Here is a 25,571-nt window from a genome sequence, read left to right on the forward strand (position 1 = left end):
TCTGATCATCTGCCTGCCCTTGTTTGCTTAGGCAGCAGTAAACAGCAAAATCCCCAGCATCTTCCTAGGGCATGGGTAGGCTCTTAGCTGTCATTTTTTTCTTATTGTTTTAAGAAAATACTGGCTTAGGACATGCAAAAGCATGCACAGCTCAGGCTCTGGAATAACCCATTCTCACCTCCCGTGAGCACATCTCCCCCTCAGCTCCTTGGACTTGGTGGGAGATGAGTCAAACCTTTCTCAAATTGCCTTGATCTGGAAGTGGGTGGCTTTGGAGTCTTTCAGGGCTCGTGTGTGCATCACCCTGATGGTGTGATTCATGCAGGAGCGTTTTTTTTCTGGAGCCTGAGTGTTTGGAGGGTCAGTGATCCCAGTCCAGAGCCAGTCTAGTCATCGGCAGGGCTTTGCTGGAGGCTTATGTGGCTATCGGTCGGCATCAGAAGGTGGCTGTAAATGTAGTAAATAAACGAGCGAAGCAAACGTAGCTTTGGCATAAGCAGCAGGTCCTCCTGCTGCTGTCAGGGGGCATTGCATCCGAGCCGGATTGGGCTCCTGGGGAGGCGGCATGAGCCAGTGGGCAAAGCAACAGGGGGAGTCAGAGACCTGGCTTTGCAACCTGCCTCTGCCACCCACTGCCAGCACCGCCCCGGGCAAACCACCCCTTCTCCCTCTGCTCCTCTCCCCTCCCAGCTCGGGTTGCTTTTATTTCTGTATACTGTAAGCTCCTCAGGGGAGGGGCTGCGTTTTACAGCTGCAAGCGATATAAGGGATACCACTAACACCAAAATAATTGGCTGTCAGTTTGCAGAATAGAAAAGAAAATGGTGCGGTGTAACATTCTGGAGTCCTTTTGGGTAACATAAGAACTATTGCAAAGCACTTTGGCTGCAACAACAAAGCTTATTGATCAGCCCAAAGTATTCCAAATTGGGTCTTTCTGCCCGAGAAGTAGCAGGATGAAGAATTAAAGTACTTACACTTGAGAATATTGTACATGAGTTATTAAGTAACCATCAGCTCTACTCCAGCGCTGCTCAGTTCCTCTGGACTGCGTGCAACTTCTGAACATTTTATCTTTTTCCTTCGGTTTTCACAGGCGTGTGCCAGCTTCTGCAGCATATAAACTAGGTGCTATTTTTATTGAATCTGGCTTTAATGTAGTAGATTTTTCACACGTGTGTTGGTTTTTTATTGTTGGTCTCATTCCTGAACTTTCTGGCACCTCTAAGTGTAAAGTCAGTTATGTGCATATTGTTTGGCAGATGAATTCCTATTTCTGGGAATAATTTTCCTTCTAAAATGTATTTTTATATTAAAAATGTGATCTGTATCCATAACTGAGATATACTGTCCTGAGACTCCAGTCCAAAGCTTTCTGCAGCCAGAGATCACCACAACAGGGGATGCAAACCCTGTGAGGAGACCTCTGCTTTCCAAGCCAAGACTATTTATATTAAGATCTTGTTTTACTGACCCAACCTCTGCCTCTTGGAGCAGGAAAATTCCCTTCTGATCTGGCACCGGGGAAAATCCAGCCAGAAACAGAGGATAAAAAGTGCTGTCTTCCAACGTTGCCTGCCTTCCCAGTTTGTCTCCCCGCTAGATCAAGAGCAACCGCCCGTCTCGCCAAGCCTGCTATCAGCTTGATCCCAGCTACTGCCCTGGCAGCCCTGGTCCTCTCTCCAGCATCCCCAGGCCCCGTGTGAAAGGCAGGGGCTCAGGGAGCCAGCTGCCCACCCTTCTGAAGGTGCTGTCCCCCTTTTCTCCATCTGCACACAAGCTGCCAGGGAAGAAGTAACCGTGGCTGTGTGTGGTTTTCTCGCCCAGGGTGACCTGGAACACATCTGCAAAGCCCTCCAAAGTAGCAGGAATGCGCTCCGTTAGGACATGATTCATCCTGCATACCGCATGGGTGGCTGCTCAGGGAGAATTTTGACATTTGCATATGCTGAGACTTTCCGCTTCTCAGTTGCCCTCAAACCCCCCGTACTTTTGTCTGCTCGTGTGCAGGGGCTGTGCAGCCAGAAACCCCCTCCTGGAGGGGATCTTCCCTGGCTGGAGCCAACCCAGCTGTGGTGGTTCCCCCCCTGGCTCTGTCACACAGCAGAAATGAGAGGAGAAGCTGCTCACAGCTAGGTTGAAGGACACCTTTAGACTCTCAGCCCGCACTCCGAGCAAAGCTGGATGGAGCTGCCGTCCAGGGATCAATCAGGAATTTGGTATCTGCAGGGCAGGAAAATATTATCACAGTCCTACTGCTCAGGCAAAACCAAAGCATGGCAAAGGGAAGCGCTACGAACAGCAGGACTGAGTCACGCACGCTGCTTCTGGGAAGGAAAAGGAGTTGGGCAACAAGGCAATTGTTTCTCTCTACCTTAGGGCTGTTCCCGAGTAACTGGATTTACTTCGGCAGCTGCAGAGTGTGAGGCAGGTCAACCCCAGGCAGAGAGGGGAAAGATGGTCCCAGGGCCGGGAGGCAGCTCGCGGCGCTGTGCCACCGGGACCGCCGTCAGCAGCGCTGCGTGGAGCCAGCGGGACGCGGCTGCGATACACCGGAAAGATGGAGCAACGGTGAATAATGGTAAGGAAAGGTAATGTCTTAGTGATGAGAAATGTAATAGGTATATATACAACTGGGTCGGACTACTAAAAAACTTAAATCTCACCGACCTCATCTTGCTTCCTACAGCCTAAATACAATTTAAGGGGTGAAAGGGTGTTTTCCTGCTGGCATGTGCAGGCTGGCAAGTATCTCTAAGTATATATAGCTTCAGCGAGGGAAACTATTTCACCTGTACAGGTTAGCCTGCTTCAACTTACTGTCATTCATTTTGGCATCAAAACCATAACTAGGCAATCCTTGTACTTGGAACACAGATCTTAAGTAATATGGTAATGTGTTTAAATCCTTTAATATCAAGGGAACATAAATTTCAGGCTGTTCTCAAAAGTCTGCTCAAACCAGGTCTGATACCAAGTGCAATGTTTTAAAGAAAAAGTTTGACAAACATGGATTTAGCAAATAGGAATTTACCTACCCAAAAAGAAACCCTGACACAGAAAGCATCCCAATGCCATGGGAGCCACGAGTAAATAAATACTGACTAGTCATTTCAATAGTATCTATCTAATTACAGTATAAATTTTGAGACATAGATTTAACAGCTAGGTTTGAAATGAAATAGAAGATTTATGGTTTTTAATTTAGTATTTTAGATGCAAAGTTAGGGTCTGACAAAACCCACTCAAGTCAACAGAGTCTCATTCTAGCTTAAGTAGGCTTTAGATCAATTCCCTGGTGAGCACAGAGTTCCTAGTTGCCACCACCTTCACGATGAGTCATTAAAAGCTGAGTTTCTACTTCAGATTGCTTTTCTAACACAAAATTCAAGGTCCTCACATTATATCCAAATGGAAATATTTACACAAGATGTGTATAAATATAAAGTTTATTCAGTATAGTGTTTAGAAAAATAAGTTCACATCATCTCAGAATACAAATAAAACACTTAATTGTCCAGGCACAAACCCCTATTACAGTACAACAAACATACATACTTTAGATCTCTTTGGTTGGGTAATTAAGCACAGATATGTTTGATGATACACTCTGGGGTGGCATCACCTAACAGTGCAGTAAAGTCTTCTGATTATTCCCTCCTCTAATGCGTACATTCCGCTTCAGTTTCATATTTGTTGTAAGGCACAATAAACCCATATCGCAGAAATAACTGGTTAGTTCTGGACAAACAGTACATGCAGCAAAAGAACAAACATCCTCTGAATGTGAATCCTGAAAGTCAGAAGATTCACTCCCTCCTTGAGTTCAGAAATTTAAGAAGCTAGTTTTAAATTATATGAAACATACAAGTAAGGTATAAAATATCCTTCAAGATAATAATTGCTAGGAGATACAGGAAGACTTCAGGTCTCCTTGCTCGCAAAATGTCATTACTTTTTGTTTCGAGTTACAAAATTGCTATTCTTTTTATGATTTGAGATGCTTCTTGACCACAAGCACTAGGCGATTCATGCCCCTGGGGGTCCTGCACACGTTATTTTTTATGAAACTGGAGGGATGCACCCTCTTGGTTGTTCATCTGCCCTCGCCAAGAAAAGTGCACAGGCACTGGAAACCTGGTCTAGTGGAAGGTGTCTCTGCCCGTGGCAGGGGGGCTGGAACTAGATGATTTATAAGGTCCCTTCCAACCCAAACCATTCTATGATTCTATGAAATCTACAGACGGGAAAAGCTCCTGTGCACACAGGTTAATTTTAACTGAAAATAGTTATTGAGGTGATTTTGCAGGATTTGAAGTCAGAATCTGTCCATTATTGTCAATAATGTCAGATTGATAGTAATAACAATAAAGATGGTTCCAGCCTTACTTCTGGGTAAAGTAGCTTTCTGAATGCGTCTTCCTGAATCCACAGGTAGGGTAAAGCAGTAAGTGGGAAGAGGTATATGCTTCAATAGACTGTGACCATTCGGTTATAACTGTCTGAGTGTCAGCCTTGTGCACTGGTTCATACTGCCACCGTACACCGGGCCAAATCCACCCCTGACCCAACTCCAGTGAAATGAATGGACCATACTCTCGGCTGGCGTGAAAGGACATTAAAGCAAATGGAACTGTCGATGGATGTCCCAGATTTATGTGGCTGAAATGTCCTTTTAGGTAAGACCACAGGAATAATGCTGCAAATAGTCCAGACAGAGCATTCATTTTAATGTATTTCTGGTTCTCTGCAAAACTCTGGGTGAAACAGAGGCAGCTTTAATTAAAAGTAGTAAAGAACAAAGGGGTTTTTAACATCATGCTTTGTAGGAATTTGCTTAAACTTTAAGCGTATTTTTCAAAGCTGAGTCTGGGACCAGAAAAGTAGTAGAATTTGGCAATGTTTCCTGTAAGATTTCCAGTGGACTTACAAGTTACAAACATATGTGAAGTTGAAATGATCCTTTATTCTCATCCGTAACAGAGAGGGAGGGAGAAGGAACACATATGCCAGAGAGACATACCTTCCATTTAAACAACAGAATGTGATAATAAGGACTGTCTGTGGGGCTTGGACACTCATTGCCATTCACGTGTGTGGGACACGAGCATCCATATCCCCTAAACACTGTGTAAAATCCTTAGCTAGGGAATCAGTGGAGCAATGCCTTATTTACAGCAGCCGAAGATCTGGCCCCAGGCACTTTTTGGGACTTTGTGTACTGACTATTTAGAGCAGTTAGCCTGCTTGCTTGAGGGTCATGTAATAAAAACTGACCCTTATTTTACAGTAGGAGTAAAACTACTATTTAAATATCTATTTTAAAAACACTGTACCGTGCAATGAGTCTTTATATTGTGCATATGTACCTGCAGAAAACATGAGGTTATAACTACGTTATCTGGAGGGAATGACACTTATTTTCAATGGGAGAAAAAAAGAGTAAAACATAATAATAAGTTACTTGATATCTGGAAGACTAGAATAGATTAATCTTACTTTGTCCCAAACCACTGCTTTTATGTACATCCTCCGCTCCCACTGAAGAGTGGGAAGTCTCCTATTAGAAGTACCAGACACTCCAAGATACGTGCCACTGTAACAACGTACACAGTTTTCACCTCAACTGTGCTGCAAAGCCATGGAATTCAGAGCCTCAGTAACACAACAAATGCAAAGGAGGAAAAATTTTAAAAAGTAACAGGTACTGGCATAACACCACAGTCTTTTCAGTTATGAGACCTGATCACGTCAACAACTGAGAGAGTGCTCTGAAATACTCTCAAGCTTGCCTCCAAATATAGCCTGAGCTTCACAAATGAAATGTTAAGCCCCAAACAACTCCTTCAGAGCCATGCACACATTCTCTATTAATATGACAACGATACAGGGTCCTTTTAATTTTCCAAATGGTGGAACAAATTCATGCAAAGCAGATGCAGCTACTGTTATTGTCATCATTATCTTCATTTTATGGGCAAAGAAGAGGTGGGAAGCAGATTGCTCACGTTGGAGCCCAGCAAACAGATAAACAGGCAGAGCAGAGAGGAGAACTCTGGACTATCCGATTCCCTGCTCACATGAAGATCCCCTGAATGTCACGGGAAGTTGTGCCAGGGTAACATATAGCTCCATGTTCTGCTTGTGATAATCTCCACTTTATAAAGTGCTTGCCTTAAATACCCTTTTTGCTTGGGAGCACGTGGGGACAGCCAACGGCTTATGGGCTGCTTCTGTCTGCAGAGCATCAGTGACTCAGTACAGCTGTGAAGTGTGTGCCTTGCACACTCGCTCTTCCCTTTCCCTGCACTTTTCCCTGCAGCCCTAGAGACTCTGGCTTGCGGTGTGGACTCCAGTGCTTACTGACAGATATCAGCTTTGAGGTTCCACAGAATACGTTGCAAAACATGCTGTATTCAATATAGTGCAAAACAATAGAAAGGATGCCTACGCCGGTGCACGGAAAAAATGCCTACATGGTGCACAGAAAAAAACCCTTCATTCCTCAAAAGCTTTCCACAGAACCAGTTAACAACCAAGACAGAAACAGACTGGGATGTGCTACCCCTATTCTCTTTCCTTTCCATTCTTTTGTCCTTTACAAATGATCTTGTTTTGTCCTGAGCCTGATTTGGAGCTCACAGAAGCTTACAAAACGTTTCCCATTGCCTTCCAAAGGCTGTGGACCAGGCGCCTCATGAGGATGAACACATGCTTCAGCTACTGTATATATTCACATTAGAATAAAAAATAACAAAACGAAACCACAAAGATTAACAGCATGTCATTTTTATACATTAGCATTCCTCTTATTATTTTAAAGCTTAAGGATGTGCTTTTCCATGCTACAAAAACTCCTCTGGAGGAAAGGTAAGATCTGTTCCACCTGCCCAGAGCCTGCCTGCTTCTGCTGTCCCTGGCACAGCACAAAAGGCAAAGGGAGAGGAGACCCATTCCCAGCCAGGCAGAGACCACGGCTGCTCCCACAAGCCCTTTGGGCAGCTGCAGTTCCCACCATTGGCCCCCACGCTGCTTATTCTGGAAGGACATATAAATACACACTTAAGTGCACTCCTGGATGGGGGCCTGCTTGCTTGAACAGCAGCTGAAGCCCTCCCACACGGGCTCCTTGGCCAATGGGTCCATGTAAACATGGGGCTCCCTTCCCTGGCCTGCCCACCTGACCTCTCCTGCTCATCTGCCTGAGGCTGGAGCCAAGACCTTTCCCTCAGTGTGCCAGCTCTGCCCATGGTCCCTCTCTGGACTCCTCCTGCCCTGCTGACGTGGTGCAGAAGGACCTATCTTTGGCGCTCTGCACCGCTAGTAAATGTCACCCACAATGACCAACAGACTTAAAACTCTTCTTACTTGTGCAAGTAGGGGCACCGAAGTCAGCGGGTCTACCTGCAGAAGTAAGGCATCAGGATTTGGCCCTGAGGACGGATATTTGCAAATCAGTGTTTTTATTCCTCCTGCCACTGTGCTTTAGTAACAAAGATAAGGCCACTAGGAAGAAAGGCACATGGAATTCTGTAAAAAATACACAAAAAGTTTCAACTAATTTGCAAATTACTAACAAAACAAACAAAAAACCCCTGAACACAGAGAGGGTAGAGACAGGGACCTCCTGGGTTTGTGAGACTGGGAGTTCATTTTCTAGTTTCAGTGTGATTAACATTTTACTTTTACAGTCTATTGCTTGAAAAACTACAAAAAAGTAAAACCTTGTCAGAAATAACTACGTTTACTTCCTGCTCAAACAATAAAAATAAATTAAACAGCCAGAAAACGTTTTCCTTTTCAATGCATTGTGTCTAAAGTGAAAGGGAACATAAACCATAAATAAAATCCATTGTACTAATTTAAAAAAAAGTCTCCTTTATAAGAACTGAAACAATATTTACATTCATACTGGAGAGAAAGCTTCTGAGTTGCATAATTAGAGTTTCAAATGATGCTTTTTCTGGTGCATTGACAAAATGCTAGCTGTAGCATTTAGAAATCTGTAAATGTTTGATGTGAGATTTTTGGTTTGAATGCAAGTCTGCTGTAAAACAGCAAACACACCAGTAACAACATTTATGATTTTGTTTAGTTTCTTAACCTCAAACAACATAAAAGTAGTCGGTGAGGTATCGTCTAGAGTTCCTTAAAAATTTCTCAATGCCCATGGACTAGAAGTAAACAGCAAAAGTGACTGCGTTGTTTCTACCTTTTCAGAGCAAGATTTTTGTTTTCTATCTAAAGTTAGGAGTGTATACTTACTGTTGAGAGTACGTTGTACTATGGAGAGTCTAGTTAAATTATCAGGGTAGTATCTCTTAGCCCAACCTGTACCCATTCGCTCAGTACTTGCCCTGGCATTTCCCTTCTCCTTTAATCTGCTTAAAAGAGAATACTCCATGCAACCCAAGTGTGGCAACCTAATTCCATTGCCAGAGATTCCTCTGTACATCGATTCAGACCATTTAAATGTTCTTCTGTTTTCTTTAAATGAAAAAAACTCACCAAACAAAAAAAAAACCCCACTTGGTGCTTGTTAGGGCCTCAACAGGAGACTTATCTATTAAAACAGAAAGCAAGAAAAAAAAATTTACAAGTCTTGCATATCTTCATCCATCTGAACTGTCTGCAATTTGGCAAGTTCTTTTTTGTCTGTTTCCAGTTCTTCACAAACCGTGTCGACCATGTTACTCATAACATACTTGGATTTCGAATCCAGCATCATTAAATTGCCAGTTGACTTACTCTCAGAATTAGGTAAGAAATTCTCTTTGACGTCAGGTACGGCTTGCAGAACTAACCTGTGCTCTCTGACAAAATCTTGATGTACTTGTGCAGAGGGGTGGCTGACACGGTCTCCACTGGTAGAAATTATTTCTCCAAGTGCGGGCTGTGCTGTAGAAATGGACAACAGATCTTGACTGGTAATGAGGGAGCAGTTCTGAAGGGTTGCATAGTTAGTGTTGCTGATAGATATCACCGTAGAGGTACTGGTCATGGGTGATGACATAGACTGGCTCTCCGAGATACCAGAGTTCAGTTCTGCAGCATTTAAAAGAGTTGGTGTGAGGGAAAAATTATGTGTGGGTGTTACATTCACTAACGAGGAGGCCAGGGACTGGAGTCCTCCGCTGGATATATTTTCAGAAGACATGTTTACATTTAGTTGTGTGTTCTGACTGACTGGCATCAACTGAGAAAACACAAGGCTTCTTTCCAGTCCTTCTTGCTTTACAGAGCCTACTGCCTGGCCTGAATTGGGAACCGTATAAACGACTGCACTTGGAGTGAGGGGGCTGAAGAAAACTTTTCCTTGCTGCACTGTTGAAGATTCAGTCGTAAAAGTTCCTCCATCAGATGTGCTGGGATTTACTGAAACATTACCTAGAGAAAGGGAAGCAAAAGAAAATGCATATTACAGTTGGCAGAGAGTTGCGCAGGCATTTTGTTAAGACATTTTGGTCTTTTTTATGTTTGTGGTACATACATATGCTAATATTAAATGCAACACAGAACAGCGTTGTTTACAACAGGTGAGAGAAAATTTGGTATGAAGAAATAAAAGCTTTTAATAGAAACTGCTTCTAGAAAGAAAAAAAAAATGTTCTGGTATATTAGGTATCTTTTAGACTCATTAAGGGGCAAATAGTCCCCAGCCATGTGATTAAAATGAACGTGCTTTGGCCTTCACTAGTTGCCACCACTCAATTTCTATCTAAGAATAGAAACATGAAAAGCTATTAAAGATAGTTCAGTGACAGACTACAGCTTGTGTGTGGGAACTGGAGAGATGTCACATGAAATCCGCTGCCGCTGGGCAGAAACCACCTGAGTCAACCTGTAGAGAAAACATCAAAAACCAGTAACTTGGGTTAACTAGGTAGTCTGTTAAGGATACTCATATATTGCCTTTCACCTCGCTTTATCATTTGTTTCTAAAAGCTTAGCCCTGCCACATCCACCACACTGTGCAGTCACCCAGTGACTGCCTACCCTTGCTGAAAGCCATGGCACTGCTCACGTGATGTTGTAGCTAGCCAAGGCAAAAAGAGGTGGCCAGAGATGACCTGAAGTCAGTTTTACTGGACATGCCATGTAAGTTGCCATTATAATAATTCCTAAAATAAGATATACTGGCTCTCTCGGGACTGGGTCCCACTTCAAACACCTCTCTTTCTCAAAAGCAGTTTAATTATCATTTTAAGAGGCTACAGTTGGAGACACCTGAATTTTTTACAAGACTGAAAATTAACTTCTCACCTGGGGAATATTTTAGCTCCCTATTCATTTCTGTTAATCAGTAATGATTTTTTGGAAGATCTTACTCACATGCATAAACTAGAAGAATAAAGCAAGGCAACTTGAAGTTACCTGTCAATAAGGTACCATTTACTGTAGCTTACTTAAAATAGCCTGCAGCACACTTCACTTGGAATAGGCAGCCCGCTATCCATCCGTCTTGTGTTAAAAATAAAAGAAATCAAAGCAGCAAATACAGATCTTTGCACTGGACATATGGTGGATCACTCTCCATCAGGAATCACTACTTTTTAACAATGGGGACACTGTTCAGTGAGGAGCTTAATGTGAATCTTAGGACTTTCAGATACAATACTCCCACACTACTTAAGGGACAGAACTTTCTTTCTCACCTTTGCTGGCTGTCAGTTCATGCCTTGGAGCATGCGGATTAAACGGCTTTTGTAATTACAGGTGGCATTCAGACTGAATGTCTTCACCTGGTTAAGCTACGTACCAATAACCTCCAGTGACTGCAAGTGCTACATTTTAGGATCTTATAATTACCCACTCATTTAAAATGTGTTTGTACAGCTTCAGCGTTCCTCCCCATAATAAAGCAAGATTAATTCCTTATACACGTTTAATTCAAATAAGTTAACATGAGCACAGTTTGATTTTCATTATAGTACTCACAGGTCCTGAAACTAGAGAGATTCATTCAAGTTTAATTATTTTCATAACCAAAGATACAGTGGCTAATGAGTAACAAAGCTGTTCAGTTGTGCTCTGTAACTGACCTGCTTCAAAACAAAGATCCAGAATGAGGCTTGTGCTCCCTGGGATTCTTCCTGGCCGGCCGCAAGTTTCAGTCTATGGTATGTTAAGACAAACTCTAAAGCAAACTTGGGGAGGAGCCTGCACACTTGGCGCGTGAACCTGTGATGACACATTTCCCTTGGACCGAGGGCAGTTTTATCCAAATACCCTCGCATTTTATATCTACGAGCTATTGCGTATTTCTATTGTTTCCCTGCAGTTTAATCTTTCTTAATTACAGGACAGAAAACGTATGAGTGTAACTGCTTGGTCTTGTTGTGTCTATAGTAATTTAAAATTTATTTTTATGAAATGCTTTGGTTAAAACAACAAAAAACCAAAACAACCACCACAAGAACAACAACGGTAACAATTTCCAGCTGCCGTAATTTTCATTTTTATGAACCTTCCCATTTGAAGAGTTCAAGGGCAAATGGGGAATATTTTGAACTACTGAAACACGTAAAATTTACAGATATTTGTGAAGATTGGCATCACAGACTTCTGAGAACAGCATGAGCTGAAAGGGGTGTAAAATACCAGACCTCCTTCTCTGGTTTAAGTAGAGGAGCTCAGCCTCGTGTAACAGTCTGCCCACAAGCATAACCCACCACAAAGGAAGGCAAAAGGTATTATTTGATGTACTGTGTGTGGCCATGGCCGAGGTACAATCCTGATATCTTGGAGGAAAAGGACCACAGCTGCTAAAATGCTAAGCATACCTGATACCAACTTTTTTTCACACCTCTTACTGTACAAGACAAAACTTTTACCTTGTGAAGCTGCCACAGAAACGGGAGGCAGCTGCAGAGAAGAAAAACCAATGCTTCCGTTCAGCAGCTGGCCATTTGTTCCTGAATTGGGGATCTGGACAATGCCATACTGGTTTATTTGGACAGGAGCAGTAAAAGTAACTACGGAGCCTCCATCTTGGGAAGCAGCAGTTTGTACGCTTTCCCTTTTCACCTCTGAGCTTGGTATCAAACCCGGGAATGAGACCGGGATGTTACTGGGGCTGAAGGTGGCTGCCGTGGCATTGGGGACTGAAGCCTGAAGGAGTTTGAAGTCCTTAACATCTTCTGACGAAGACGACAGTATGTCAGTAATGGACACCCCGTTGCTCACAACGCTTGACGTGGTTTTGGGTGAATTTAAGGTAACCGTCTGCGAAGCCCCCACACTGAGTCCATTGAGAATGACACCGTTGGGTCCCTGAAGAAAAGAGCTACCATTGAGAAAGACAGGAGAGGTACTGGCAGGCACGAGGTTTCCATTCAACAAGACGCCAGATGAACTCAAGGCTATTTTAGTGTTTCCGAGCTGCTGCATGTAGACGGGTTCCGTGTGGCCGGGAAGGCTGAGGCTGGTAACACTGTCGGATGAGCTGGGGAGCGGGTGGGGAGATAAATCCTCCTGCCCCTTACTGGATTCATCTTCTGTGCTAGGGTTGCCATCTGACTCGCTATGGAAGAGATGGAGAGATGACACTGCATTACCATGGCGTGCCAGCGAGCTCTGCACCAAGGGGGACTCTTTGCTTTGATACAGTTTGTGAGAGTTTTCCTAAGTAATTTTTCCCAGTGTTTTGCCTTTACAAGGCGCTTTAAACGAATTTCAAATCAAGGGGGAGAATTTTAGAAATCCTTAGAAAAGGGCACATCAAATCAAACGCTTGCTGAGGAGAAACTTTACCAACTGTGTTATGGACTTGCAAATAAATGCCCCCCTCCCGGCCATCCGACCCGGCCGACCGAAGGGGGTTGCCCGGGACCCCCTCCCTCTCCCCGGCCGTCCCAGGGTGCCCACGGCTGTGAGACCGGCCGCAGCCATTTGGTAAATCGCTGGGCGGCAGCTGCGGGAGGTGAGAGCAGGCCGGGAAGCGCCGCCCGACCCCGGCCGGGGCCGGCCCCGGGCCCCCCGCCACCCCCGGCCCGGGGGAAGGGGGAGGCCCCGCCGGGGGCCGGGCCCGCGCTGCCCCCAGGTGCCTCGGGAGGCACCTCAGGCCGCGCTCGGCAGAGGGGGGGGGAAGCGGGGGAGGCCTTTGTGCCGCGCCCCGCGGGGCCGCTCCGGGCCGCCGCCGCGGCCCCGCCGAGCCCCTCCGCCCGGAGCTACGCCGAGTTTTCTTCTTTTTTTTTTTTTTTTCCCTGACTGATCCGCCCTCGACTGCATTTTTCGGCCGCTCGCCCTTTGATGTGTCCCGCGGAGAGGGGGCCGCGGCGGCACAATCGCGCCCTTGGTTGAGAAATGCCTTGGGGCCCTCCGCCGGCCGCCGATTCCCCCCCCGCCCCTTCCCTCCCTTCTCCCTTCCTCCCCCCTTCGCCTCTCCCCTCCCTTCCCGTCGCTGCCCCGGGAGGAAGGAGGGGGGCGGGAGCGGGGAGGTCACCTCCACCTGCCCGCCTCACGGCGCCGAGCCCCCGCTGCGGCCCCTCCGCCCGCGGGGAAGGCGGCGGCGGGGGGGGCGAGGCAGAGCCCCGGGCCGGGCGCGGGCGGAGCGGGGCCGGGCGGGGGAGGCTCACCCGCCCCGCGGGGAGCGAACGGCCGCGGGGGCTGGAGGCGGAGGCCTGCGGCGGCCCGAGCCCGGCGGTGCCGCCGTTGAGGCCCGGCGCGGCCGGCCCCGCTCCCCCGTTGAAACCCGAGCCCGGCCTGCTCCCGAGTCAGGTTTCAAAACAAGGCGAGCGGCGGGACCCCACACCCCCGCGCGTCCTCCGTCAATGATTAACTCTGTCAGGCGCGACAATTAAAAACAAGGGGAAGGGGGGGAGAAACAAACTCACCCGCCCACCCCCCGGCCTCCCGTCCCGTCCCTTCCCCGGAGCCCGGCGGCTTCCCCGGCCCGGGGGGGAAGGGGTGGCGGCGCGGGCCGGGCGCGGCGGGAGAGCGGGGAGCGGGGCGGCGGGGGCCGGGGCGGCGGCGGGGGCCGGGAAGTTTCCCCGCGCTGCTCGCATGCCTGCGTGCCCGGGCCGGGTGGGTGTGTTGGGAGCGAGGGAGCGGGGAGGGGGAAGGAGGGGAGGACGAGGCACACCGAAGGTAAGCGCCATGTTTGCAAGGGAAGAAAGAGCCGGGAGAGGGAAAGGCAGGCGGGAGAGGGGGCGGGGAGGAAAGTTTCTCCTCACCTTTTGGACTGGGTCTCGGAAGGGTTGCGGTCCCGCTGCCTGCGGTTCTTGAACCAGTTGCTGACCTGGGTGAGGGACAGTCCGGTGATCTTGGCCAGGTTGCGCTTCGCGGCCGGCGAGGGGTACCGGTTCAGCTTGTAAAACTCCTTCAGCGCGTTGCGGGACTTCTCCTTGAAGCAGTAGACCGTCTCCTCGCCGTCCCAGATCGTCCTGGGCAGAGGATATTTCCTCCGCAGCCTGTACTTGTCCACCGCCCCCAGGGGTCTGCCCCGGGCTCGCTCCGCCTCGGTGTAGCGAGCCTTGTACCAGAGCTCCTGCAGCAGCGGGTGGTTGGAGGAGTCGAAGTTGTGGCTCTCCAGGATGCTGTAGAGCTCGGCGTAGATGCCCTGGTGGAAAGCCACCAGCGCCCGGGCTTTCATCAGGCTCTCGTTGCCACGTAGCAGATCGCTCGGGGGCAAAGACCAGAGGAACCTGGCCAGGCGGTCCAGGTTCCCACCCTGCTGCAGCGCCTCGCACACGCAGGCGACGTGGTCCGGGGAGAAAGCCAGGGGGGTCTGCGAGGAGGAGGAGGAGGAGGAAGAAGAAGAGGTGGAGGAGGGAGAGGAGGCAGCGTGGTGATTCCTGGCCAGGAGTTCCGTGTGGAGCAGTACCTGGTCCGCGGCTCCCTCCTCCCCGGCGGCGGCGGAGCCTGCGTGCTCCATGGGGAACGGGGCGGCGGCGGGAGGGGGCGGCGGCGCGGGGTTGAGGGCTCCCGCCGCGGCCCCGTCGGGGGGCACCTTGCTGGCTTCAGAGAGGATTTCCATCACATTTTCCTGCTTGATCTCCACCGCGCTCGTGATCTTGTCCGTGGGGGAGGCAGAAGACATGTTTCGGTTTGTTTTCCTTTTTTTTTTTCTTTTTTTTTTTTTCCTTCCCCCCGTCCCCTTCTCCTCCTCTCCCCCCTTCCTATCTCTCTGGAGAGTCCGCTCCTCCTCCTCCTGCTGCTCTCGGCCGGCTCCTAGCCGATCAGGTTTCCTCCCGGCCACGCAATAACCATTAAAGATAGCTGCTATAGCAAAGTAGTGTAAACGGGCTCCTCTCCGCGGCTCCCCCCAACGTGACTCCCAGCCCCGCTGCAATACTATATGGCACCGCAGCCTGCTGGCCCGGCCGCGCCCGCCCATTGGCTGCGCCGCGCCGGGGGGGCGGGGGCTCCAGCGTCTCCGGGGCAACCGTCAATCAAAGCGGCCCCTCTCCTCTCCCCCGCCTCTCTCCCTTCTTCCCCACCTCCACCTGGAGCGCGGCGCCCGGCGCTGGGACCCCCCCGCCGGGCGGCAGTGGCGGCTCCTCCTCACCTGCGCCGCCGCTATGGGAAGAATTAAAAACTTCCTCGGGGTGGGAGCGAGACGTCCCGTGAGGGAGCTGCCGCCCCGCAGCGGCCTCCTGCTGATTATTCGCTAGGCAGGAGTGCACACCCCCACACCCCCCCCCTCCCCGTTACAACGGGAGCTCTGGGCCCGCGGCTGCCCGCTCCCCACAACCCCCCTCCCCAGCGCCAGGCAGGTGCTGCCCGGGGCGGCTCGTACCTGCTTGACCCGGCCGCCCCGGCCCTCCCCGCCGCCGGCTGGCTCTGCCTGGCGGCGGTCGGGGCCGGGAGGAGTGCGGAGCGGGCCGGGCCGGGCCCCCGCGGCGGGCGGAACGCGCGGGGCGGCGGGCGGCGCCGGCGGGGCCCTTTGGCGGCGGCACCGCGCGGCGGAAGGCGGAAGGCGCGGAGGGAGGGAGAGAGGGAAGGAGACAGGGAGGGGGAGGCGGCGGCGGCGGCCATGGATGACCAGGGCTGCCCGCGGTGCAAGACCACCAAGTACCGCAACCCCTCCTTGAAGCTGATGGTCAACGTCTGCGGGCACACGCTGTGAGTGGGGCCGCCGCCCCGCCCTGAGGGGGTCGGCGGGGAACGGACGCGGAGGGGGTAGAGGCGGCCCGGCCCGGGGCTGCTCCTCGGCCGGGGCGGAGGGCGGCGGGGCCTGAGGGGAACGGTCGCTCCCCCAGCCGGGCCAGGGGTGAGGCGGCACCGACCGCCCGGCCCGGCCCGGGAGGTCTCTGCCAGACCCGTGCGGGCGTTTGCGAGGCGGCTCCGGGCGCTGTCGTGCCCCCCGTTTGCCTTTCCCGGCAGCAGCGCTGCCACCAGCGGTTCCGTCTCGGGCCAGGGGCCGGATCGCGGTGCGGGTCCGAAGCGCAGTTTTCGGCTGCTTCTCGGGGGAGACCCACGGGACGTGACGTGTTCGGTGTGGCGGACGATACCGGCTGCTTCCCGAAGGGGTGCGAGGCTTCGGGCTGTGAAATGGGGGGACGTAGAGGAAAACACACTTCTCATCTACTTAAACACCCACAATTTTGTATTTAACACCGTGCTTGGATAGTTAAGGGGAAAAAAAGAAGTAATTGATTTTTGTGGTGTGTTAATTCTTCTGAATGAGGAATGCTTTGTCTGAAGGTTTAACGCTGGTTTAAATGCTGCAAACCCCTCTTGTGAGCCTGTGCGAATAGTACTGTGTACTCATTTGGGGTTGTGTTTTTTTTTTTTTTCCAATAAGACTCTTGACTTTTTTTTCCTTAAGAGGAACACTTAGATAATTCCCACCCCTGGTTCTAGTTGATATAAGTCATACACAGTCCAAACTCAGTTTTGGGTCCGGAGATCTTCCTTAGTTGGTGTGCCAGTTTTAAAGACTTCACTCTAAATTCTTTCTAGATACACACGATAGAAGCCTCACACCGTAGTAGCAGCCCCTTCTGTTTTGTTTCTGTTTGGTCGGTTGGGTTTTGTGTCTTTTCATCTTTGCCGTGATGTGTATATTGAGCTGTTTATATATTTAAACTACATGTGAATTGCATTCAAAAGACATAGTCTGAAAGCTTAATATAGCGTTCTAAGTGAACAGGATGAAGGAACTGGATTGCAACAAATTATTGATATTATTTTCTTGGCAAAAAGCATTAGCTTTCATCTGGGTCCCCGATCCTGTTCTCTGTGGTTACGCAAGCACTTTTGTTGTCACGAGGGAAAGCGTGTGGGAGAGAAGCAGATGATCATCTGGTAGTGGTGATGTAGGAGAGGGTGGCATCAGGCGTGTCCTTTTGGTGACAGTGATGCTGGCTGTGTAGAAGTGCAGCTTTACCTGGAGTTCAGAAGGTAACAGCCTCATTTAGGCAAGGCCGTGGAGCTTTCAAATGATGCTTCTATCTTGTATTCCAGTGAAGATCAAAGGACTAGTCGTCTTGATGATCTTCTGCTTTCAAGCTCCTCCAGAGCCACTTCCAGCAGAGGACAGCATGTTTCAGTTTGCTCTCCTGCTTTGGTTCCCAGCAGGTTTTTTTTTCTAGCTGAGCTTCACTTGAGAAAATTAGTCATGTTTTATGTTTTACTGGGTCCAACTGCTGACACTGTGTTTAGGGTTGATGTCCTTGTCTTGCCTTCTTTGTTTCTTCCCAGCTGCACAAGGACTGCTCTGCATCCCAAGCTCTTGTTGTTTGCACTTCTGCATTTGGCAAGTGTTTTATCCAAGACCAGATCAGTAGTCTGGATCTGTGCAGCCCTAGGTTGAGCCAGCTGGGTGTCTCTGCAGGGTGCTTGCTGGGAGAGGGCTATGCAGACTCACCCAGACTGACCTTATCTGGACCCAGCAAGGTCTGTTGATCCCTCTTTTCCCTTACCAGCAAAGCGTGTCTGTGCAGCTGGGCACCACTGCTTTAAAGCGTATGTGTATGAGGGTAAAGTTGAAGTTACTGTGTAAGTAGGATCTCTGGATTTGTTTTTATAAAAATGGACTTTCCACCTTGATGTGGTTCAAGTGGGTCACTTTTCCTCTGTAATATCCTTCCAATAACTCCTTTAAAGTTGTGTTTTTATTATTATTTCCATACGATGTTACAAAGCCTTCATTCTGGAAGTTGTTTCTCAGTAATGGTTAATAAATTCTCATAATAACTGATATAAAAGCTGGAAGCTCAGATGCGGCACCTGTGAATGAAGTATGAGGGGAAAAAGGGGCGGTAATTGACATTTGTTCTTTCATAAATTCCCTGTGTTTCAGTCACAAAGGAGTGTATAACTAGTTCTCAAAGCAAATGAGCTAACATAAGTTTCTGATGGAGATTTACCCTTCTAAGGCAATCTATTCCAATATTTTGCTGTTCCTACCATTGAAATATTTATTGTAATTTCTAATCTAAATTTATTTGCCTTAATTTAAAATGCGTCTTAGAATTTTTAAATGCTTGTGAACTCTTTATTGCATCTCTGCAGGAATGTGTCACATGTTTTGGGGGCTTTCTCTTTAGTGTTTTCCACACTTAAGACCCCATTACTAGTCTTCTCTCTTCAGTTATTTTTTTATTTTTCTTATATCTGTGGGCTGTTCTAAGTGCTTTGCTTGAGACTTTTTCCACTTGGTTTGCATTTTTCTGGAACTGGACCCGGTGGTCTATCTGAGTCTTTAGTACCACAGGCAGGGTCAAAACTATTTCATGTGCTTTTCATATGATACCTGCATTTCATACATCTCAGTAGGATGATGAGTCTTTATGTATTTTTTTATTTTTTGCAGTGATGTGTGATTTATGTTCAGCATATCCAGATTCTTTAGCACTTTACCACCCAAACATACCTCTGGGCAGAACAGTATTTAACCATGCCTTCCATGTTGTTCTTACCTTTTTGCTCTGTCAAGCTACATATTACTTCAGGTGACTTTTACACTTGCTTCAAGTGACCTTGGATTCTGAGTCACTCCATCCAAGTACTTGTTACTGTCCCAGATTATCTTCTGTTAACTTAAGAAAGTGACCTTTCTGTCCTGGTATTTTCCAGTGTGTAAATTGTGAACAAGGTGTTGTCTGGGAGATCTTTGAAGTTGCTGCTTGTGACCGTAAGAAATCAAACTAAGGCAGACCAAAATACAGCCTTGCCTGCAGTAAGTTCCTTGCTAAATACCCCTTCCCTGCTGGCACCCTCCCCTGCCCCCACCCAAGTTCCTTTTTGTAACGGTGGAGAATGCCAACCGATTAAAGCCATGTGAATGGGCTTGCTACCTATTTTCTCTCTGTCTGAAATAATGAACTTGTCTCTGGGTATAGGTTTCTAATCATCTCTCTGTACTTCAGTATGTATCGTTTTTGTTTATATTATATGACTGTCAATTTAAGAGTGTCAAAAGTCCAGTTAAACCATAACTAAATTGCCTTTAGTTGCTGTTTTGCTACCTACATTGTTACTGTGTCACTGAAGGAAATATATTTGTTTGATATGATTTGTTCTTAACAAATTGCGTATTGGATCTTATCTGCTTTGTTATCTGAAATATGCAGGAGATAGGTTGTTTGTCTGATTATTTATTTCAGCATCTTCCCAGGGACTGATGGTAACCCTGACTGGTCTGTGTTTTCCTGTGTATTTGGTTTCCTGCTCCTTAGAGGCAGGTGCTTTTCCCCTTCTTCAGGCTGCTGAAACTTAATGCAGAGAGCAAAAATGATCTTTCATAACTGCCTTTGTCAGTTTTCAAAGGGTAAATATTATCTCTACCAGATTTGAAAACCTTGAAGTACTCCTTTAATGCTGTAACCCCTGAATGTAGTCCATAGGTTTATGGACTATAAGTCCATAGGTTTATGGAAGCTTATTAAGTTGTCTGCAGAAGGATATTGCCTTTATCGTGCTTTCTCTTTGAAGTTTGCTGGTAAATATGCATGGGCAATTCAGAGTCTTGACTTTGTTGGCTCAGGAGGTTTGGAGCAATTGCTCTAATGCATTTCCCGGTTCTAGCTTGTGTTCTTCCTCCTTTTGCTGCGATGAGTTACATTAGCCAGTTAATCCGTCTTAGTGAATGAAGATCGATGCAGAAATCGCCTCAAGTGCTTTGACATCATCTGTTAGAGATTTTCCTTCCCATTGAATAGTGGGTTAATGCGCTCCTACTTCAACTGCTCTTTTGTTCACTGAAGATGTTCTGAAGGAATATTTTCATGTTTACCTTCCGTGTTGCCTCTCAGTAGTTTCTTTCCTAATGCTTTGATCTTTCCTATTTTGTTAACTGTGCTGTTCACTTAGTAAAGTGATCTTCAGTGATTTGATTTGCACTTGTGCAAAATCACTTGAATTTCAAATCATTAAAGAGCCTATACTTGGCTGAGGTGATTTGTCAGGAAGCTTCAGGTCTTTCTCCTGGATTTCAGATAGCTCTTGTGGTTTTACCATTAGTTAATTATCTTACGGCTCTCTGTTTTAACCTTCCGAAGAACTGTGAGAGTTGTCATCTTAGAGCTTCTGTCAGTCAAGTTGTTTCCACTTTCATGTTCTTAGCCAGTTTCTCCTCTTTGGTTAGAGTAAAACTAGAGGGGCCTTCCTTTTATTGTGGGTTGGGTTTTTTTGTTTTGATTTTTTTTCTTCTGTCCTATAATAAACAAAGTTAATCTCAAAATATTTGAGAACTTGTTGGGCAATGAGTGTCCTGTTTGTTCCGTCTTTTTTGACAGATGCCTACAGTGAAGGTTCCTCTTGCTATGAAGTCCTGTGCTTTGGAGGTTTAGCTGTTCATTCTTCTCTTCTTCTCCACTTCATTAACTTAAATCTCTCTCATCCGGGCTAGATACTACGTGTTAGAGTACCTGCATTGGCCTTCCATCTCTCTTTTACTGTGACCTTGATCCTGCCAACAAATTCATTCTGGATTTTAGCACCAACATATGCAAATAGCATTTCTCCTCCCTTGTCCTTTGCATATCTTCCTGTGTCAGTGTGCTTGACCCTATGTTAGAACTCTCAGTGGCTTTCTCCTAATGCTGTGTGTTTGCTGCATTCAGTTCCCCTGTGGTCAGTGGGGCTCTGGAATGTGTTTGTGTCCGCTTGTGGCAGAGCAGGGGTCAGTGTGCTGATAAGCGTGGCAGTGCTGCGGTGGAGATAAGGGATAGGCAGAGGAGTGCGAGGGGACGAAATCAGACGTTGGGTCTTGGCTGTAAATATCCTTTGTGTTGGGCTTCCATTGCAGTTTATTCCAATGGACTCATGCCAAGCCTTACAAGTATGAGAATGTTTTTTGGGAGGGTTATTTCTTCTTATTATTTTGTTTTGTTTGGTTATTGCTTCTTGACCAATATCACCAAAAGTGTAATATCATGTGGTTTTGGCATTAGAGTAATGTTAAATAAGCGTTTTCCACTATAAATCTTCCCTGTCACTGGGAGGGAGAATGATAAATTAGCAGTTAAAAGTTGTTCTAGGATGGGACTTAGTATGGAACTAGTTCGAGAATAATGAATGTCTTTTAAAGTTTATTTTCTTAAGTATAACAGAGGTTCAAGGCATCAGATACTTGGCTTTAAAGATGCTTTTGTGCAGGGGAAGGTGTGTCTAATTATGGAGCAATGCCTGATTAAAGTTCTGCAATGCATTAGTTTCTAAGGTGCACTGATGTCTTCGCCTTCTTTTAAAAGTTCACTCTCAAGAATTATATTCAAAAGCCTTTGTGCATGCATGACAACTTTCGATTATTAGGATGGTTCTTAATGTCTTTTCTGAGTGTACAGATGCTGGGTGCGTACTTGCCAATGGAGTTGTAATCCACCTGGCTTCATTTGAGACCATGAATTATCTTTTACTCTGCCTGCTTGGATTTCATGGCCTGTGTTGAGTTTTAGTAGGCAAGCTAAGCATGTCCCACTGATTTACTTACATAAAGAGGAAAGGAAATGCATCCACCGAAAACTGCATTAAAAGAATGTTAAGGTTGTTACTGCAAACAGGACTGGGTAAAGAAATTTACTGTTGGCTGTAAACTTGGACCATATGGTCTCCAACAATCAGACACAAAAGTCTGAAAGTAAAAAAAGGTGGTTAATTGGGGCTGCTGGTTCAGCTTTGTTGTCCCGCTGCCTGCTATAGGGAGGAGGAGGGAAACTGGTATGTAAAGCTCTTAGGCGTCAGTCCTGCTGCTCCGGCTACCTGTGACCCATCCTGACTTGTAGAGAGAGGAAACGTGAATGTCTGCAGACCAGCAAAACCAAAGAAACTTCCTTTCCTCCTCAGTGTCGTGCCAGCTGTTGTGCTGTCTCTGCAAAGTGTTTTTCCCATGCTTGACACCCCTGGGAGACAGGGGTGCAGGTATGAGAGTAGCCTCCACAGAAGACTGATCAGCTGTTGCCAGTGTGGTGACTTCGAATTTGTTTGTGTACTGTTGCAATCTTAGATGGTAATTAATGAACTTGCTCTATTATAAGCTTTTCTAGTGTCTTTTTCCTGTCCACATGAGACTTACAGAAAGGTGTCTAGGCTCCTTATTAAAATGTCTTTTTTTTTTTTTTTTTTTCCCCTCCTTTTCCCAGAGGGACATGTGTTTATTTCTCATTTAATTTGTTAATAAGGCTTCAAAATGAGGACAGCATAAAAATGCTTACTATCTCTAGGCCCAGCTTTGCGTGGCTCAGGGGAAACATCAATTCACCGAGTTGTGTTGTGGGGATTCAGTAATCTGCCTTGCACCCTGTTATGGCTGTTCCAGGGATTCATTAGGGGTAAGTGCATCCTGGGAGAACTCTAATTGCGGTGCTAACGGCTGCTAAAATGAAGAAACAGAGGTTTCATTATTTGTGTATTTATTTCAGTGTTAGGAGCATTTGGAGTTTTGCGGCTGTCAAATTCCCCAGGAGTTGGAAGTAGGAACATCCCTGATGAATTTGGGGGAGTGGGGTCTCATGCCAGCGCATGGGGCTGGAGTCGTTGGAAAAAAGTTTGGAATCTTCTTGTTTAAACTCCTTCCAAGTGAAAGATCGCTTGGCTTCCTGCTGCATTCTTCTCTGCAGTGTGGTTCAAGAAAATGCCTTTCTTCTAAGATGGGGGGAAGCCCAGGAGATTGTGGAAAATAACATAGAGCTATATTTCAGCCAAGTTGAGTTTGAGTAAAGAAGTCTAAGCAGAGGTAGGCAGTGAGGATCTGTCAGACCTGTAACTTTTAACTTGAGCATGTGTTTAATTAGGGAATTAGGTTCTTTAAAACATATTTGAATTTTATTCGGCAAGCTTTTCCCCTAAAGAAAATACCTTAAATGCAAGATCTACAAGGATGGTCATACTGTATTCATATGTACCATAAAGGTTGGCTGTGATGTTTAGGCCACCAGATTTGTATTAATACAGAAGTGGGTGCAGGCTCATAAGTGCAAATAGTATGAGTAGTGCTGGTTGAACCATAGAAAAGTGCATGTGGATGCAGGACTCATGAGTAGGCAGCAGGCATGAGGAAAGAATCACCATACTTGGGTACGTATTGGACCCTTGCAGGAGCTGATCTAGTTTGCTAACTGGGCAGAAAATGAGAAACTTTTTCAGTAAGTTAGTGTGGTAGTGTTTGTACAGGACTAGTGAGTTGAAGTGGCTCGTGAATGCTTAGACAGGCATCAGAGGTGGTGCAAGGTAATCTGTAGGAGCGTGTGTCCACAAGTAAGGTAGGAATAAGGTTGAAGGAAGGACCTTCCAGTGGCACAATGTTAATGTAGCTTGCACCATTTTGTGAAGCTGCATGCTTAAAAAGCTGTCTTGTCTGGGAGAGCGAGTGCTCTATTTTGTTTCTTAGGCTTGTTTTCTTGCTGCTCTTGCCGTATCGCATCTCAGAATAGATTCCTGAGGTGGTAGATCCTTACTTGCATGAAAAGTGTAAGTAGTCTTGGTGGACTAAAGCAGATTGGAACTACATATAGCTAAAAGTTTCAACCAGAACAGGAACTTTGTGTGGTCCTAAAAATACCTACTTTGCTTTGGGGAGGTAAGTAATGAAAACTGTGTAACGTATTTAAATCCCAACAATTTACATTCTCTTTATTTCTTCTGGATGAGTTGAGAGATGCATCAGGGAGGTTTTTACTCACGTTTGTCAGATCTACCATGGGAAGTTAGGTTAACTGGTGCTTGTTTGAAATAGTTGCACAATCATAGCCTGTCTGCATCCACAAAGGAAAAACCAAAATTACTTTTTTTTAAGTGGAGTGTATTCCCTCAGAAAGAAAGCTTTTTCCTGACTTCTCAGGGAATAAAAATCTAGGTCATCTTTCTTCTTTGTCTTTTTGGAGTTATTCCTGTTTTTATTAATTGGGATTAGATGCTCTTTGGACTCTGTTCCATCCCATTACTCTTCCAAAGTCTCTCTGAGTTAGTCATGGGAGGTGATTAAATCATTGCTGAAATACCCAAGAGGTTATTTCCTTCTGCCATCCAGTTTTGACAGTGAATATTTGCTTTTAAATTTGGCTCTGAATCTTGGTCTTATTACTTCTGCTCAAGTGGTGTTAATGCTTCAGTTATGTCAGTTTTAAACAAAAGAATAATACATTTAGGAAATCTTTACTCTGAGCTATCAATTGGCACGTCTGCTTAGTAACACTTCTTGTCTGCTTAGCAAAGCTTGTAGAGTTCTACTCTTCATTCCTCATTAAGTTCTTTTTGGAAATTTAAATTGTGGTTCTGCTCTGAGATACAAGCTTGGCAAAAGGAAAGCTATTGTTTATATCTTGGATTTCCAGTCAGTAAATGGAAAAGTAAATTCTTTTTCCTTGGTGCTGAAAATTCACTCTGGCTCAAAATGTCTGGGATCCTGAAAATGGCTAACGGGTGTGGGTGCCCAGCTTGAGGTGTCTTCAAACATGCCTGACCCTTTCTGTTGGGTAAGCGCTTAATTACCATGATAAGGTTGAATATGGTGAATGTCCAGCATGGTAATGGTCCAACACAGGTGTGGTAAATCTCCATGGCTAAAATAAGTGCTTCTCGAAGAAGGCAAACACAATAACCTTTTAAACAATTTGATATTAGGTGAGGTTTTCTTTTTTTCTTTTAATTGCATCTACTGTATTATAATTGAAGCCAGTAATTCTGCGGGCTTGTGAGAAAGAAGGATGTTTGACTTGCTTCTGTGTAGTTGCATTAGCTGCCGAACGTTAATGAGTGATATGCATAGGTTTAATATTTATGAAATTGAGCAAATATATTCCTGAGTAATTTTGAAAACGCATGTCTCAGTAATTGTAAATTCATAGCAGAGCAGATCTGAAAGTGTCCTCTTGGAGTGCTCAGAAGTTGCATTCGTGTGTATGCTTTTTGTTTGGGGCACTAGTTGTTTGGATTTTTTTGCCCAGGACAGTTGAAGGTGAAGCTTGAAGAAAACCTAGGTCAGAATTTTGGAAATTCCAGTGAGTACTCCAGTGTTCAGATCTGGTTAGCAAATTAAGAAATAAAAAAAATCCTCACTGATAGTAACAGGATATGGGACAGGCAGGGTCAGACTGAGCTTGTGTTGCGGACACTTAAGTTTCACGTTGTTGGTTCCCTCTTTGGTTTAATGGTATGCACAAAACTGTGAATGTTTCTTCACAGAA

General features: G+C 46.4%; 2 protein-coding genes across 3 annotated transcripts in view; one reads left to right on the forward strand and one right to left on the reverse strand.

Annotated features, from left to right (window-relative positions):
* Positions 1-3,433: 3,433 nt before the first annotated feature.
* LOC141961676 (homeobox protein SIX4-like) lies at positions 3,434-15,267 on the reverse strand. The gene is made up of 3 exons (XM_074908817.1): positions 14,175-15,267; positions 11,835-12,523; positions 3,434-9,387 (listed from the first exon to the last, which is right to left on the reverse strand). The coding sequence occupies exons 1-3, from the start codon at positions 15,038-15,040 to the stop codon at positions 8,594-8,596; spliced, it is 2,349 nt and encodes a 782-aa protein (XP_074764918.1). The 5' UTR covers positions 15,041-15,267; the 3' UTR covers positions 3,434-8,593.
* A 669-nt stretch (positions 15,268-15,936) lies between these two features.
* MNAT1 (MNAT1 component of CDK activating kinase) overlaps positions 15,937-25,571 on the forward strand; it is a 122,829-nt gene continuing 113,194 nt past the window's right edge. For both annotated transcript variants that reach the window (XM_074908826.1, XM_074908827.1), the window contains exon 1: positions 15,937-16,065. In XM_074908826.1, coding sequence (XP_074764927.1) covers positions 15,977-16,065 — 89 coding nt within the window. In that variant the 5' untranslated portion in view covers positions 15,937-15,976. The remainder of the gene's footprint in view (positions 16,066-25,571) is intronic.

The sequence above is a fragment of the Athene noctua genome, chromosome 6 (genome assembly GCF_965140245.1).
Source record: "Athene noctua chromosome 6, bAthNoc1.hap1.1, whole genome shotgun sequence".
Lineage (NCBI taxonomy): Eukaryota > Metazoa > Chordata > Aves > Strigiformes > Strigidae > Athene > Athene noctua.

Coding starts and splice junctions, on each gene's coding strand:
- LOC141961676 (XM_074908817.1), bottom strand. CDS start 15,040: ATGTCTTCTGCCTCCCCCACGGACAAGATCACGAGCGCGGTGGAGATC. Junction 12,524..14,174: donor TCCGAGACCCAGTCCAAAAG/GTGAGGAGAAAC, acceptor TCTCTTCCATAG/CGAGTCAGATGGCAACCCTA. Junction 9,388..11,834: donor TTCTGTGGCAGCTTCACAAG/GTAAAAGTTTTG, acceptor CCCTTTCTCTAG/GTAATGTTTCAGTAAATCCC.